The 15,869-nt window shown below is 44.0% G+C and overlaps 1 protein-coding gene across 1 annotated transcript in view; it reads left to right on the top strand.

The window, feature by feature from the left end:
• The window catches only part of LOC122933776 (sodium-dependent serotonin transporter-like), a 112,797-nt gene that overhangs the window by 67,307 nt on the left and 29,621 nt on the right, over positions 1–15,869 (top strand). The window contains exons 6-7 of the mRNA XM_044288787.1: positions 5,678–5,781; positions 7,065–7,192. Coding sequence (XP_044144722.1) covers positions 5,678–5,781; positions 7,065–7,192 — 232 coding nt within the window. The remainder of the gene's footprint in view (positions 1–5,677; positions 5,782–7,064; positions 7,193–15,869) is intronic.

The raw sequence follows: 15,869 nt of genomic DNA, 5'->3' as shown, positions 1-15,869 counted from the left end.
ATGCAGATCTCCAACGTGTTTCATGTCTCCCTGTTGAAGCCACTGGTGTGTAATCGTTTCACTTCCTCGATTCCTCGGCCTCGTCCGGTCAAAGTGGGCAATCGTGAGGAGTATGAGGTGAGCAATATCCTGGACTCACGCCTGGTCCGCGGCCGGGTGCAGTTTTTGGTCCATTGGCGTGGTTATGGTCCAGAGGAGCGTTCCTGGGTTCCCTCCGCAGATGTCCATGCTCCTGCCTTGCTCCGAGCCTTCCACGCACGCTTCCCTCAGAAACCGTTCCTTACTCCGCGGAGGAGGGGCCCTTGAGGGGGAGGTACTGTCATGGTCTTACCTCCTTGCTGTTCTCCTTCGTTTGACATGTGCTGGCGGCCATCTTGGTTTCTGGGTTTCTTGTAGCCTCCCACCCTGCGGCTCCTCCTTCCCACTGGGAGGAGCTGGATGCCTAGCTCATATATATAGGAGGTCTGTGGCTTCAGTTCCTTGCTTGGTCCTCCTGTGCTCACATGCTTCTAAGACTGCTGCTGCTTCTGGTTCCTGATCCTGGCTTCGTCTGACTACCCTGCTGATTCCTGATCCTGGCTTCGTCTGACTACCCTGCTGATTCCTGATCCTGGCTTCGTCTGACTACCCTTCTGGTTCCTGATCCCTGGTTTCGCAAGACCCTGCTTCGGTTTAGCCATCCGTTTGGACTTTTGCCTTACAGCTTTATTTTCAATAAAGCCTTCTTATTTCCACTCATCTCTTGTTGTACGTCTGGTTCATGGTTCCATGACAAGTAGAAGACGCAGGAGTGGTAAAGTACCTGTTATATGCGCACATATTTAATTATATGACTTTGATACCTAAACCCCTTTGCGATATTCATTTGCATCAGACTTTATCTCTCTGGGCCATATACTCTGGGACAATTTACAACAGTTATGGCCAACAGCCTATCCTTGGTGCAATTGAATCAGTGCTATCCATTTTAGATCCCCTATAAGGATTTTTATATTATTGTTTTAATGTATATTGCTCTTAAAGTATATTGATTTTTATGCAACATGTTGTATTTATGTGTGTGATATATACTATAAAATTTATTCTGATACTATCCAGCTTGGCCACATGTTTTGTCTAATATAGAGTGACGCCCAAACCCAATTCAATCCCCTGAATGTAGGTATGCCCTGCAACCATTGCTGGAAGAACACAAGCCGCTGGTGGCAGCATCTGGTCTGGGGAATGCTTTTATGGCATTCTCTGGGCCCACTCATCCACGTGGAAGGCACTCTCAATTGACTTGGGTATGAATCCATCCTTGCAGATCACGTACACCCATACATGCTGATTTTCTTCCCTGGGGCAGATGGGATTTTCAAGCAAGACAATGCAACATGTCACATGTCTAAAAATGTCTGAAATTGATTTGAGAGCACAAACAAGACTTCCAAGTACTACCCTAGCCCTATAATTCCCCAGACTTAAGCCCAATTGATCATCTGTATCACCACCTTGATCATTGTATTTGCTCTATGGATGCCCCCATGTACCCTGCAGCAGCTATGGAATGCACTGGAGTCAGCATGGATCAAGGCACCTGTGACAACCTACCAGGACCTTATTGAGTCACTTCCAGCCCATCTAGCTGCTGATCGTGCTGCACACAACAGTTACTCTGGATATTAGCTGCTGGTCATAATAATGTGACTTGACTGTGTGTGTGTGTGTGTGTGTGTGTGTGTGTGTGTATATATATATATATATATATATATATATGAGATAAGAGACTAGCATGAAAAGATGTCATGAAAAGATATCGACAGTATCCCCCATAACAGTGACCTCTACAGCACCCCACCCCTTTAACTGTGAACTCCACAGTCCCCCACCCCTTAACACTGATCCCCCACAGTGCCCCGCCACTTTAAAATGGGACCTCCACAGCAGCCCATCCTCTTAACTTTGACCTTCACAGCAGCCCGCCCCTTTAACAGTGAGTTTTACAGCACCCCACTCCCTTAACAGTGACCTCACAGTACCCTACTGCCTTAACAGTAACCTCCACAGCAGTTGCCCCTTTAATAGTGGCCCCTGCCCCATTAACAGTGACTTTCACAGTGTCCGCCCCTTAACAGTGACCTCCACAGCGGCCTGCCCCCTTAACAGTAACATCCACAGTAAACGCCTCTTTAACACTGACCTCCACAGCGCCCTGCCCTATTAATGCTAGGGCTACATGACGACATGTGTCGTGCGACATTTTGTCTCAACAATTTTTATAATGATAGGCTATGGTGTCGCACTGCGACATGTGACATGCTGCGACTGCGACATGACAGTTGCAAAAAATCCATTCAAGATGGATTTTTCTGCAAATGTGGCGTCGCATTCACAGCATGTCACATATCGCAGTGCAACACCATAGACTATCATTATAAAAATTGTTGCGCAACGCGACACATGTAGCAGTGTAGATGTGTCGTGCAAATTATTGTCGTCGTGTAGCCGTAGCCTAAAGCTGACCTACAGCAGTGAAGAAAAATGGCCTGGTTGTTATGGAAACCTGGAGTAAAATTGTGTGTATGTGGAGACTAAGGGCCTGCAAGCTTCTATTGGCTGATAAGGGACAAGTGATCGTGTGTATGGCAGTTGGGATATATGGAGAAAGACTTGCAGGCTTCTATTGGCTAATGCAGGTCATTTTATGGGAATATCTCAGGAATGGTACATCCTATAGAGCTGTGACCCCCACAAGATTTCTTTTCCGGTAACAAGGTATGTGTATACCAGGTTTCATTGAAATCAATGGTTGCGTTTTTGAGTGATCGCGGAACATACATACACACATATATACATCCTTCTTTATATTTATAGGTATAAGAATTGCACGGCACTCCTGTGTAGACGGTGAAAAAAACAAGTGTACTCATTCACACATGTCACAGCGACGTTTCAGTCCCCTCAATGAACCTTTCTCAAGTCAAGTGAATTACAAAGTGCAAGTGCATATATTTATATATCCCATAATTTGTTAATTAGTGACCAAAACAATCCATAATTTACATAGAGTGTCAACATGATTCTATTCAAATATAGTTCATATATGTACATACATGTGTATAAATCTAATACAGTGCATAAGTGCCTGTGCATATACATTAAAAGCCGCTTGACCATTAAGATAATATCAACCATATGTAAACCTGTATGTCCAGGGAGGCAATCATGGTCATAAAACTGTCAGATAATCACCATATCTATACATGTAGATCGTGTGAAAACTGCACCAAGACCTCCTCGTTGCCCTCCTCTCACTGTGCATGCCCCACCTCTAGTATCCTCATATGCTCACCAACAGCGGTCGCGATCTTGTTTAAGGGCAAAATAATGGGCAACTTCATATTCACAGTTTATAGTTATACAGCCACCTGATACAGGTCCAGATCAAGAAGGGGTGCATCGCAAGTTGCGATACACCCTTCTTGGTCACGCTCTCGTTCAGATCCACTGTGCTTCTTTAAAAAACCCAGCGACCGAAACCGGCAGAGCCAGACCAATCGTTTCAGGCATCACTGTAGAGAATTGACCCCTCTTGGGCTTTACATAAAGTACCTGAAGAATATATCTATATATATATATATATATATATATATATATATAATCACCAACTGTTGGCAGGTGAAACACGAGGATTTTTATAATAAAAATATCTTACTTTGTTTCAAAATGTCTATGACAGTATGACACATGATATCCTTACCCTGCAATGCAGTTCTTCCATACCGTAAAAAATAAAGAATACAATAATTACCAAAATGGCAAACAAATACAAATTATAAAAAAACAAAAAAACACTAGAATTCACTACCCACAGCAGCAGGATGGAAGAGGTTCAATAGGCATGAAGGGCGAGACACCTGAACTCATCATACCCACTGTAACTCTGAAATCAACATTTAAACCCTTTGGCTTTAGGGAATTCAAGCGAAATATCCACATTAATTCATGTTTTTTGAGGAGGGATAGTCTATCACTCCTTCACTTGGGCATTCTCACTTGGTCTAGAATCATAAATCTCAACTCTTGTTCCTTATGTCCTTTGTCTGTAAAGTGCTTAGACACCGGTAAATCCTTTCTTTTGTTTCTAATGGTTTGTCTATGATTATTAAGTCTGGTTTTGATATCAAGTAGTTTCCCGCACATACAACAGTTTGCAGGGGCACCACAACACAATAAATTACCCATGAAGAATCACATGTCAGGTAATGATTAATTTCGAACCTCTCCTCTGTATCAGGATGTACAGGAATAACCCATGCGTTTGGGTTTAAGAAATGATTTTATCATACAATCCCCTCTAGATAGATCTGATTTTACTATTCTATTTCTAATACCCCTTGATCTCTTGTATGACATCATTGGGGGATCCTTGAATGCAGCTATTTGAGGATAACCGTTCTTCAACTTACCCCAGTGCTTTCGCACAATCTGCACAATCGATGGACTCAATTCATTATATATTGACACAAATGGTAACCTTTCACTTCTTTGTTTAGTAACAGACGTTAATAGATTATTTCACGACATCTGTTTAACTCTAGGTTAATGTCTATGTACTAGATTCTTTGGATGCTTTGTCCAATAACCCCGATCTCACTATTAAACCCGCTGATAACGGTGGTGGAGTCGTGGTTATGGACACCTACAAATATATCAAAAAGATCTATATACAGCAAAATGATGGTGAGACCTATGAACAACTGGACAACGACCCTAGATTTGCTATAGCCAAGAAAATTAATAGGCTTTTGACTTGGGCAGAGGAGACCAATATCATTGATAAACAGCTGAAAGAATACCTGACTGTTATATGTCCAGTAACCCTATTATATATGTGTTTCCCAAAATACATAAAAGGTTGGAGGACCAGGGCGTCCCATAATATCTGGCAATTAGACAAATTCTTGTTTGTCAGGTGATTGCATCTTTGATGTGACACAAAAAATGCCTTCTGCTAGCAGCAGATTGTGTAAACAGAGGGTGTGCTGCTGACAATATGCAAAGTGAATGGTGGGGGGGGGGGGGCGAACGATTAGAATAGCAATCGTCCAAATACTTTTTTTTTTAGTACCATTTGCCACTCTTTTATTGCCAGCATCAGCCCATGTAAAAGGACCCTCACATTCACTCTGAATTGTGATAAATCAATTTTGAGAGTTGAGGCAGACTGACAGCTAACTAAAGGATCAGACTACAAGCTCCCACAGAAGTCTGTAGAGGGCTGAGGGAGGAGGAGTGATCTGCAGAATGAGAAACAGTTAGAGAGACACAGACACCAGTGCTTTATTCACATCAGTATTATTCAGTACTACTCTATAATGTCCTATTTGATTCTGCTGCTTCTGAGTGAATGAGTGAGATTAGGGAGCAGAATCTCCTGTTTCTCCCATTTGTAGTCTATGGGAGACATAATACTTGTTAGTCTCCACCAACTAGTACAGGGAGAGGTGAAAATTAGAGATACGCCCTGCAGAGGGGAAACCAACTAATAAATACAAAATCCTGAAAAATGACCTGAAATGACAGGTACACGTTAACACTTAGGTTAGTAATAAATCTCAGTATACAAATGACTTATTGTAATTCAGAAATCACATTCTGTTAGTAAAGACTGTCTTATGCTTTCCTTTTCCAGGTGTGGATCGATGCAGCAGCTCAGATATTTTTCTCATTGGGGCCAGGATTTGGCGTTCTTTTAGCACTGGCAAGTTACAATCCATTCAACAACAACTGTTACCGGTAGGATATTATAATATAGTCTGACAATATAAATTAATCCTTCTATGGCTCTACACTCCTCTGGGAAGCTTTTCCACAAGATTTGCAGTCTAATTCATCATGATGGGGTAGTCAGGGCTCTTTTCAGATGACTTGAGTTACTCCACATCACATTTGTCAAGCCAAACCCATATTGCTCTTCATAAACCTTGTTTTGTGTACAGGGCATAGAACATGCTAGGAAAAGGACCACAGGAAAGACCACTTTCTAAAACCAGATCCTGTGCTGTTGCCCTGGTTTTCCCACCTGGACTCTGTTTACCCAGGTACTGCAGTGATGTCAACAACAGGTGACCACTGCAGTGCATCACTAGCCTCTTTAGTACTCCTGTGTCATCAATTGCATATGCCAGGAGTATCACACAGGAGGCCTCCGCTCTAAAGGCTGGAATGAGATAACTCCAATCCTGGTCTTTTAACCCTTAGATACCACCCTCCTTCACTGTCATGTATCTGAAAAGTAAATGGCTGCTGCAGTAGCCTCCTTGCTGCCCCCTGTCTGCAGTAGGAGAACAAAATTGTCAACATGACTCTTGCGGCTGATTTTTGCTGACCTGTGTGAGAGCAAGATTGCTTAAAGCCCCATCCCTTTACTAAACCCTAATTCCCTTAGCCAAAGATGAAAGAGGTCAAGAGATAAACATTGGTGTTCTCTACAAGACTATTTCTGTAAGGATAATTATGAAGAATCAGAAAATACAGCGTGGGCAATTATATTTCTTGTTTACTTTTAGTATTCATTTCTAGATTTAGTGTTCTTTTTAGGGCTGTGTGATGACCACTCCAATACTTAAAAGAGAATAATTATCGCAGCACTCTCTGTCTTCAGTCATATATGGTTTATTCACCAGCTGTGCAACGTTTCGACTTCATCAAGCATATGAAAGAATAAGGCCACTCCAATACTTTCACTTTGTTGTCTTTTACGGGACTGTCAAGACCTTTTATAGTGGTCTGGTCGCCTATCTATTTACTGCTAGGGGGTTTCATCAATAGCTAAGCATACGCCCCCATTTTCAGGAGTCCTCTGCATTACGGACAGCAGGCAGTGGGGTCTCATTCTTGAGATAGGAGCAGGTCCCAGGGGTGGAACTGCACCTATTGGACATTTGTGGCAAATCCTATGCATATGGCATAAATGTTCAAATAACACATGCCTTTCAAGTAAACAAAAATATACAAAACCCTAATTAGCATTACAGTGACAGTAAACAGGCATCGTGTCTGCTTTAAATGCCTTTCAGAGATGCTATTATCACCAGCATGGTCAACTGCCTGACGAGCTTCCTATCTGGATTTGTAATCTTTACAGTACTGGGATATATGGCTGAAATGCGTGATGTTGAAGTGGAAGATGTCGCAAAGGACAAAGGTGAGAATAGACAGTTGTTTTTTTTGTAATGTAATATTATATTTATACAATTACTCATGTTGAATTAAAGGGAGCCCTCTACACAGGCCGAGAATTGGCCAGATAATCGCTAACAAGCGTTCAAAGGAATTATCTGGAGGTGTAAAGGTGCTGCCAATTACCCGATGAAAAAGCAAGACGCTCATTCATTGAGTAATCACATCTTTCATGCGGTCACCGAAATCGTCGTCTGCTGGCAGCAGATTGTGCCGTCTAAAGAGCCTCTGCTGCTGGCAAACAATGATTATGTAAGGGGACGAGTGATGGCTTTAGCAATCATTCCTCTCCATACTGTGGAGGAGATCTCTGCACGTAAATGCAGCAGTCTCCTTCACTGACGAGCAGGCACTTGCCAGAAAGGAACGCTTCCATCGTGACAACCTAAATTGTCCTGTGTAAAGGGACCTTAATACTCAGTTTTAACTTAAATGAGAAATGACCCCTCCCCCCCCCCCCCCCAAAAAAAAAAAAAACTGAAAAAAAAAAACAAAAAAAAACCTGAAAGTGTGTAGAATCCCTAAAGGGAATGTGTAATTTTTTATCACATGATTATAGGGAAGCCATCTTGCCTGAGCTGCTGTGAACAGCATTTATAGATATGTTGTAAGGCCCCTTTACACGAGTAGATAATTGATTCGTTACAGCGGCAAACAAGTCGTTAGTTGAGTTGTTAACATTCGAAGGACGACCATTTAGATGCGCAGAGTATGGTGTAAAAATTTGTGTGTGATCGTGTAATTGATCATTTGTCAGTTGCATTTATACTAAAAGATAATTGACTGTGTGGTGGTGCTTGGGATTGTGTTTTTCTCTTGTAGGTGTGAGAAGGGTGTGTTAAAAAGTTGTGTAAAGACCCTTTGTTCCAACTTCTTAACCACCAAGCACTGCCTTCTCTCCTATATGCAATCTCCATTTTGGCTTCAGTTGAGATGTAATAAACATGACATGAGTGGCGTCACGATTCCACACCCACGGTGGAATCGTTTGTGCAGTAAATGATACCTGCTTACTCATGTGAAATTCTGGACGACCAACGGTCATCTAGGTGTCTACATGAGCGATTGTAAGAACGACAAACTAAACTTGTCTTTCGATCGTTCAATGTTTTTGCACTACTTGATAATTGATCACTTTTGCTCGATTTTACAATTTCTTTGAAACAATTATCTACTCATGTAAAGTAGCCACACAACCATAAGAACCTGTAGGCTAGAGATGGCTCTGACCGCTATAGGAAGGAGATTTTGTAGGCACGCTCTGTGACCTTGCATTGTTCTGGGAGAGAAATTAGATAAACTATGACAATCGCTTATTGTGAATTGTGTGATCCTTAGCAGACAGTCTAAAACTGCAGGATTTTTTTTAAATTAGAGATGGTGACAGGGGAAAATAAGAATGACCACTAAAAATTATAAAAAAAATCTGTTTAACATAAAAACTTAATTTAAACAGTAGGTCATCTTCTGAATACACATTCCCCTTAACCCATTAGATGCTCTGGTCAATAGTGGCCACTGTATCTAGGTGATTGACAGAAGGAGGAGTCTTTCTCTGTACCCCATCCATCCCAGCTTGTTTACACGAACTTGCCGTGTTTTGCGGTCCGCAAAACACAGATGCCACCCATGTGCCTTCCGCAATTTGCGGAACGGATGGCCATTTATAAAAATGCCTATTCTTGTCCACAAAATGGACAAGAATAGGACATGATCTATAATTTTTGCGGGGACACGGAACGGAACAACGGATGCAAACAGCACACTGAGTGCTATCCGCATCTTTTGCGGCCCCATTGAAGTGAATGGGTCTGCACCCGAGCTGCAAAAAATGCGGCTCGGATGCTGAACCACACCACGGTCGTGTGAATGAGCCCTAATAAGCAAATTCTCATTGTAATACTGACAGATGTACTTCAGTGCAATACAAAAGTTATGCAATGTATTATGCTAGTAATCCAAATGTCAGATATTTAAGCCCACAAGTGGGACTTAAAAAAGAGTAAAAAAAAAAAAAAAAAAAAGGCTTTTCAACATTTTTTAAAAAATGTTCAAGAAGCACCTTTAAAAAAAATTATACAGTATATACTGCACATAATGCGTTTTCGCAGCACCTGTAATAACCAAGTCTATAAAATAATCATGTTACTTATCCCACATAGTGAAAGACATAAAAAAATAAATTAAAAAAAACTTTCAGAATTGCTGTTTTTGGTCATCTTACCTCCCTAAAAAATGATAAATGTTGATTTCCCGGTTCCTGTGTGTGAATGGACAATCGGTCTATTTAGAGCTGCTGTTGAATTTTGGGGCATACTGCGGATTTTATCTGTTTAAACAGGGCTGACAGCTAAGGCTACTTTCACACTAGCGTTCGGGGCTCCGCTTGTGAGTTCCATTTAAAGGCTCTCACAAGCGGCCCCGAACGGATCCGTCCAGCCCTAATGCATTCTGAGTGGATGCGGATCCGCTCAGAATGCATCAGTATGGCTTTGCTTGGCTTCCGCATCGCTCACAATATGGTGCAATTTTCAAACGGATCCGCCCCCATTGACTTTCAATGTAAAGTCTGGACGGATCCGTCTGAATGAAAATTACACCCAGACTTTTTTCTGAAATATAATGCAAACGGTTCCGTTCTGAACGGATACCATCGTTTGCATTATAGAAGCGAATCCGTCTGTACAGATACCAGACGGATCCGCTCCGAACGCAAGTGTGAAAGTAGCCTAAGAAGTGTCTGATGGTTCTGAGTAACCCATGGAAAAATATTTGCTTTGGAGCAGTATTGCTGTAAATACACTTCCCCTAAGAGAAGGCAGGACTCCGTTTTGTACCAATTGGTACCTGATCCAGCCACTGCAGTATGTAGTACTATATCCTCCTCTCAGCCTCCACTGCTGTGCCCAGATAATGAGGACTTTGACAATGACCCAGTCCTACCTGGACTGATTATATCCTGCAAACATCTAGCCACTGAATTGCAAAAGCTTCTTGCTCCAGACAAACCCTATGTCACGGAAGGTGTGCAGGAAACTAGAAAACACAAAATGAATATACGACTGACTGGATCCAAAACTAAGGAACAAAAAGGGAGAGCCCTGCATCAGACCTGGCTCTCTCCCTGACTGCTCAGCCTATGCGAAAATCCCAATGGTAGATGATTGCATATCCTCGTACCTCGACTGTATAACACCTGAACACCCTATAATAGTGAGGGGACACGACCACCGGCTCCCTACTCTAGATACGGAGGGAGTCAGGGACACCTGGGATCCAGCAAACAGAAAGACACAAATAAATAAACAAAACTTATCTTGTAGAAGACTCAGAAGTAGGAACAACATGCACACAAGTTGTATAAACCGCAAAGTGATGCACTATGGGAAAAGTATTTAAAGGGATGCAATCAGTGCAACTACATGACAGCTGAAAGAGGCTAACGAGATGAGAAAATGAAAGCAAAACAAAGGAACCTCAAGGAGGAGGTTCTAGACGTCTGTCAGAGCTTCTCAGATGTCTGGTGGTGACAGTACCCCTCCTTTTACGAGTGGACTCCGGACACTCAGAGCCCACCTTCTCAGGATGGGACCTATGGAAAGCCCTGATGAGACAAGTCGCCTTAATGTCCGTCACTGGGACCCACATCCTCTCCTCAGGACCATAACCCTCCCAATGAACGAGGTACTGGAGAGAACCGCGGACAACACGAGAATCCACAATCCTAGAGACCTGAAATTCAAGATTACCATCAACCACAATCGGAGGAGGAGGCAAAGACGAGGGTACAATGGGTTGGACATAAGGTTTTAATAAGGACTTATGAAAAACATTATGGATTTTCCAAGTCTGAGGAAGATCAAGACAGTAGGCAACAGGATTAATGACGGACAAGATTTTGTAAGGCCCAATAAACTTAGGACTCAACTTCCAGGAGGGAACCTTCAATTTGATATTCTTAGTAGGCAACCACACCAGATCACCAACATTCAGGTCTGGACCAGGCACACGTCTCTTATCCGCCACACGCTTATATCTCTCACTCATGCTCTTTAGATTATCCTGAATCTTTTGCCAAATAGATGACAACGACGAGGAGAATCTGTCCTCCTCAGGTAAACCAGAAGACCCCTCTCCAGAGAATGTCCCAAACTGCGGATGAAACCCATATGCACCAAAAAATGGTGACTTATCAGAGGACTCCTGACGACGGTTATTTAAAGCAAACTCAGCAAGGGACAAAAAAGAACACCAATCCTCCTGATTCTCCGCCACAAAACAGCGCAGATATGTCTCCAGATTCTGATTGACGCGCTCTGTCTGACCATTCGACTGCGGGTGGAAAGCAGAAGAGAATGACAACCGAACCCCCAAGCGAGAACAGAAAGCCTTCCAGAATCTGGAAACAAACTGTGTGCCCCTATCAGAGACTATGTCTGAAGGAATACCATGCAATTTGACAATGTGATCAATAAATGCCTGCGCCAGCGTCTTAGCATTGGGCAAGCCGGGAAAAGGAATGAAATGCACCATTTTGCTAAAATGGTCCACCACCACCAGAATCACAGTCTTCCCCGAGGAACGAGGCAGGTCCGTAATGAAGTTCATGGACAGATGTGTCCAAGGACGGGAAGGAATGGGTAACGGAAGGAGAGGACCTGATGGCCGTGAATGAGGGACTTTGGCACGAACGCAGGTCTCGCAGGCTGCCACAAAACCCTCAACCGACTTACGAAGCGCCGGCCACCAGAATCTCCGAGCGATGAGATCCACTGTGGCTCTTGCCCCCGGGTGCCCAGCAAGGACAGTATCGAGGTGTTCCTTAAAAATCTTGTGTCTTAAAGCGAGAGGCACAAACAACCTCCCAGGAGGACAAAGATCAGGAGCCTCTGACTGGGCTACCTGAACCTCTGCCTCCAATTCAGGAAAAAGAGCAGAGACCACCACACCTTCAGCCAAAATGGGACCCGGGTCTTCAAAATTCCCACCTCCCGGAAAACAACGTGACAGGGCATCCGCCTTCACATTCTTAACCCCAGGGCGGAACGTGACAACAAAATTAAACCTTGAAAAGAACAAAGACCATCTGGCCTGTCTCGGGTTCAGACGCTTGGCTGACTCCAAGTAGGCCAGATTCTTATGGTCAGTAAACACGGTAATAGGGTGTCTGGCTCCCTCTAGCCAATGGCGCCATTCCTCAAAAGCCAACTTGATGGCCAACAACTCCCTATCTCCCACATCGTAATTTCTCTCTGCGGAGGAGAGTTTCTTCGAGAAAAAGGCACACGGTCGCCATTTGGCAGGAGAGGGACCCTGAGACATAACCGCACCCACACCCACCTCAGAAGCATCAACCTCAACTATGAAGGGTAGAGAAATATCAGGTTGTACCAAGATGGGAGCGGAAGCAAAACTCTCCTTGATATTAGAAAAGGCCTTACGCGCCTCTACCGACCAGGAGGAAAAATCTACCCCCTTTCTAGTCATATCAGTGAGTGGTTTAACAACAGAGGAATAATTCAAAATAAACTTCCTGTAATAATTGGCAAAGCCCAAAAAACGCATCAGCGCCTTCTGATTCTCAGGAAGCTCCCACTCAAGCACAGCGTGGACCTTCTCGGGGTCCATGCGAAAACCAGAAGCGGAGAGAAGAAACCCCAGAAATTGAATTTCTGGAACCGCAAACACACATTTTTCCAGTTTAGCGTACAATTTATTCTCCCGCAGGATGAGCAAGACCTGACGTAAGTGTTCCTTATGAGTTTTGAAATCAGGAGAAAAAATCTAAATGTCATCTAGATACACTAATACAAATTTCCCCATTAAATGATAAAAAATGCTGTTCACAAAATGCTGAAAGACGGCTGGAGCATTCATCAAACCAAAAGGCATAACCAAATTCTCAAAATGGCCCTCAGGGGTATTGAAGGCCGTCTTCCATTCGTCTCCTTCTCTGACCCTGACCAAGTTGTATGCCCCTCTTAGATCTAATTTGGAAAAAACTTTAGCCCCAACAATCTGGTTAAACAGGTCCGGGATCAGAGGAAGCGGATAAGGGTCGCGAATTGTGATACTGTTCAGCTCCCTGAAATCCAGACATGGTCTTAAAGAACCATCTTTTTTCTTAACAAAGAAAAAAACAGCGGCAACAGGTGACTTCGAGGGTCGTATGTGTCCCTTTCTCAGACTCTCAGAGATATAAGCACGCATAGCGACCCTTTCAGGTTGGGAGAGATTGTATAAACGAGATTTAAACAGCTTGGCGCCTGGGGTGAGATTAATAGGGCAATCGTACTCCCTGTGCGGGGGCAAGTCCTGAACACCACTCTCAGAGAACACATCCGAAAATTCTGAGAGAAAAGATGGTACAGTCTTAGTAGAAACCTCAGAAACAGATGTCGTGAGGCAATTCTCTCTGCAAAAGTCACTCCAACCATTTATTTGCCTCGCTTGCCAATCAATGGTGGGGTTATGTTTAGTGAGCCAGGGTAACCCCAACACTAGAGGAGTAGGCAACCCGCTGTCACGGAAGGTGTACAGGAAACAAGACAACACAAAATGAATATACGACTCACTGGATCCAAAACTAAGGAACAAAAAGGGAGACCCCTGCATTAGACCTGGCACTCTCCCTGACTGCTCAGCCTATGTGAAAATCCCAATGGTAGATGATCACATATCCTCGTACCTCGACTGTATAACACCTGAACACCCTATAATAGTGAGGGGACACGACCACCGGCTCCCTACACTAGATACGGAGGGAGTCAGGGTCACCTGGGATCCAGTAAACAGGAAAACACAAATGAATGCACAACACTTATCTTGTAGAAGACTGAGAAGTAGGATCAGCATGCACACACACTCCAGGAAGTAATATAAACCGCACACTGATGCACTATGGGGAGGAATTTAAAGGGATGCAATCAGTACAACTACATGACAGCTGAGAGAGGCTAACGAGATGAGGAACTGAAAGAAAAACAAAGGAAGCTCAAGGAGGAGGTTCTGAAAGGCATCTGTCAGAGCTTCTCAGATGTCTGGTAGTGACAGTACCCCTCCTTCTACGAGTGGATTCCGGACACTCAGAGCCCACCTTCTCAGGATGGGACCTATGGAAAGCCCTGATAAGATGAGTCGCCTTAATGTCCGTCACTGGGACACACATCCTCTCCTCAGGACCATAACCCTCCCAATGAACGAGGTACTGGAGAGAACCGCGGACAACACGAGAATCCACAATCCTAGAGACCTGAAATTCAAGATTACCATCAACCATAATCGGAGGAGGAGGCAAAGACAAAGGTACAATGGGTTGGACATAAGGTTTTAATAAGGACTTATGAAAAACATTATGGATCTTCCAAGTCTGAGGAAGATCAAGACAGTAGGCAACAGGATTGATGACAGACAAGATTTTGTAAGGCCCAATAAACTTAGGACCCAACTTCCAGGAGGGAACCTTCAATTTGATATTCTTAGTAGACAACCACACCAGATCACCAACATTCAGGTCCGGACCAGGCACACGTCTCTTATCTGCCACACGCTTATATCTCTCACTCATGCTCTTTAGATTATCCTGAATCTTTTGCCAAATAGATGACAAAGACGAGGAGAATCTGTCCTCATCAGGTAAACCAGAAGACCCCTCTCCAGAGAATGTCCCAAACTGCGGATGAAACCCATATGCACCAAAAAATGGTGACTTATCAGAGGACTCCTGACGACGGTTATTTAAAGCAAACTCAGCAAGGGACAAAAAAGAACACCAATCCTCCTGATTCTCCGCCACAAAACAGCGCAGATATGTCTCCAGATTCTGATTGACGCGCTCTGTCTGACCATTCGACTGCGGGTGGAAAGCAGAAGAGAATGACAACCGAACCCCCAAGCGAGAACAGAAAGCCTTCCAGAATCTGGAAACAAACTGCGTGCCCCTATCAGAGACTATGTCCGAAGGAATAACATGCAATTTGACAATGTGATCAATAAATGCCTGCGCCAGCGTCTTAGCATTGGGCAAGCCAGGAAAAGGGATGAAATGCACCATTTTGCTAAAATGGTCCACCACCACCAGAATCACAGTCTTCCCCGAGGAACGAGGCAGGTCCGTTATGAAGTCCATGGACAGATGTGTCCAAGGACGGGAAGGAATGGGTAACGGAAGGAGAGGACCTGATGGCCGTGAATGAGGGACTTTGGCACGAACGCAGGTCTCGCAGGCTGCCACAAAACCCTCAACCGACTTACGAAGCGCCGGCCACCAGAATCTCCGAGCGATGTGATCCACTGTGGCTCTTGCCCCCGGGTGCCCAGCAAGGACCGTATCGTGGTGTTCCTTAAAAATCTTTTGTCTTAAAGCGAGAGGCACAAACAACCTCCCAGGAGGACAAAGATCAGGAGCCTCTGACTGGGCTACCTGCACCTCTGCCTCCAATTCAGGAAAAAGAGCAGAGACCACCACACCTTCAGCCAAAATGGGACCCGGGTCTTCAAAATTCCCACCTCCCGGAAAACAACGTGACAGGGCATCTGCGTTCACATTCTTAACCCCAGGGCGGAACGTGACAACAAAATTAAACCTTGAAAAGAACAAAGACCATCTGGCCTGTCTCGGGTTCAGACGCTTGGCTGACTCC

This window comes from Bufo gargarizans, chromosome 1, assembly GCF_014858855.1.
Source record: "Bufo gargarizans isolate SCDJY-AF-19 chromosome 1, ASM1485885v1, whole genome shotgun sequence".
Lineage (NCBI taxonomy): Eukaryota > Metazoa > Chordata > Amphibia > Anura > Bufonidae > Bufo > Bufo gargarizans.
The sequence above is the reverse complement of the archived record's forward strand: the minus strand, read 5'-3'. Positions and strand labels throughout refer to the sequence as shown.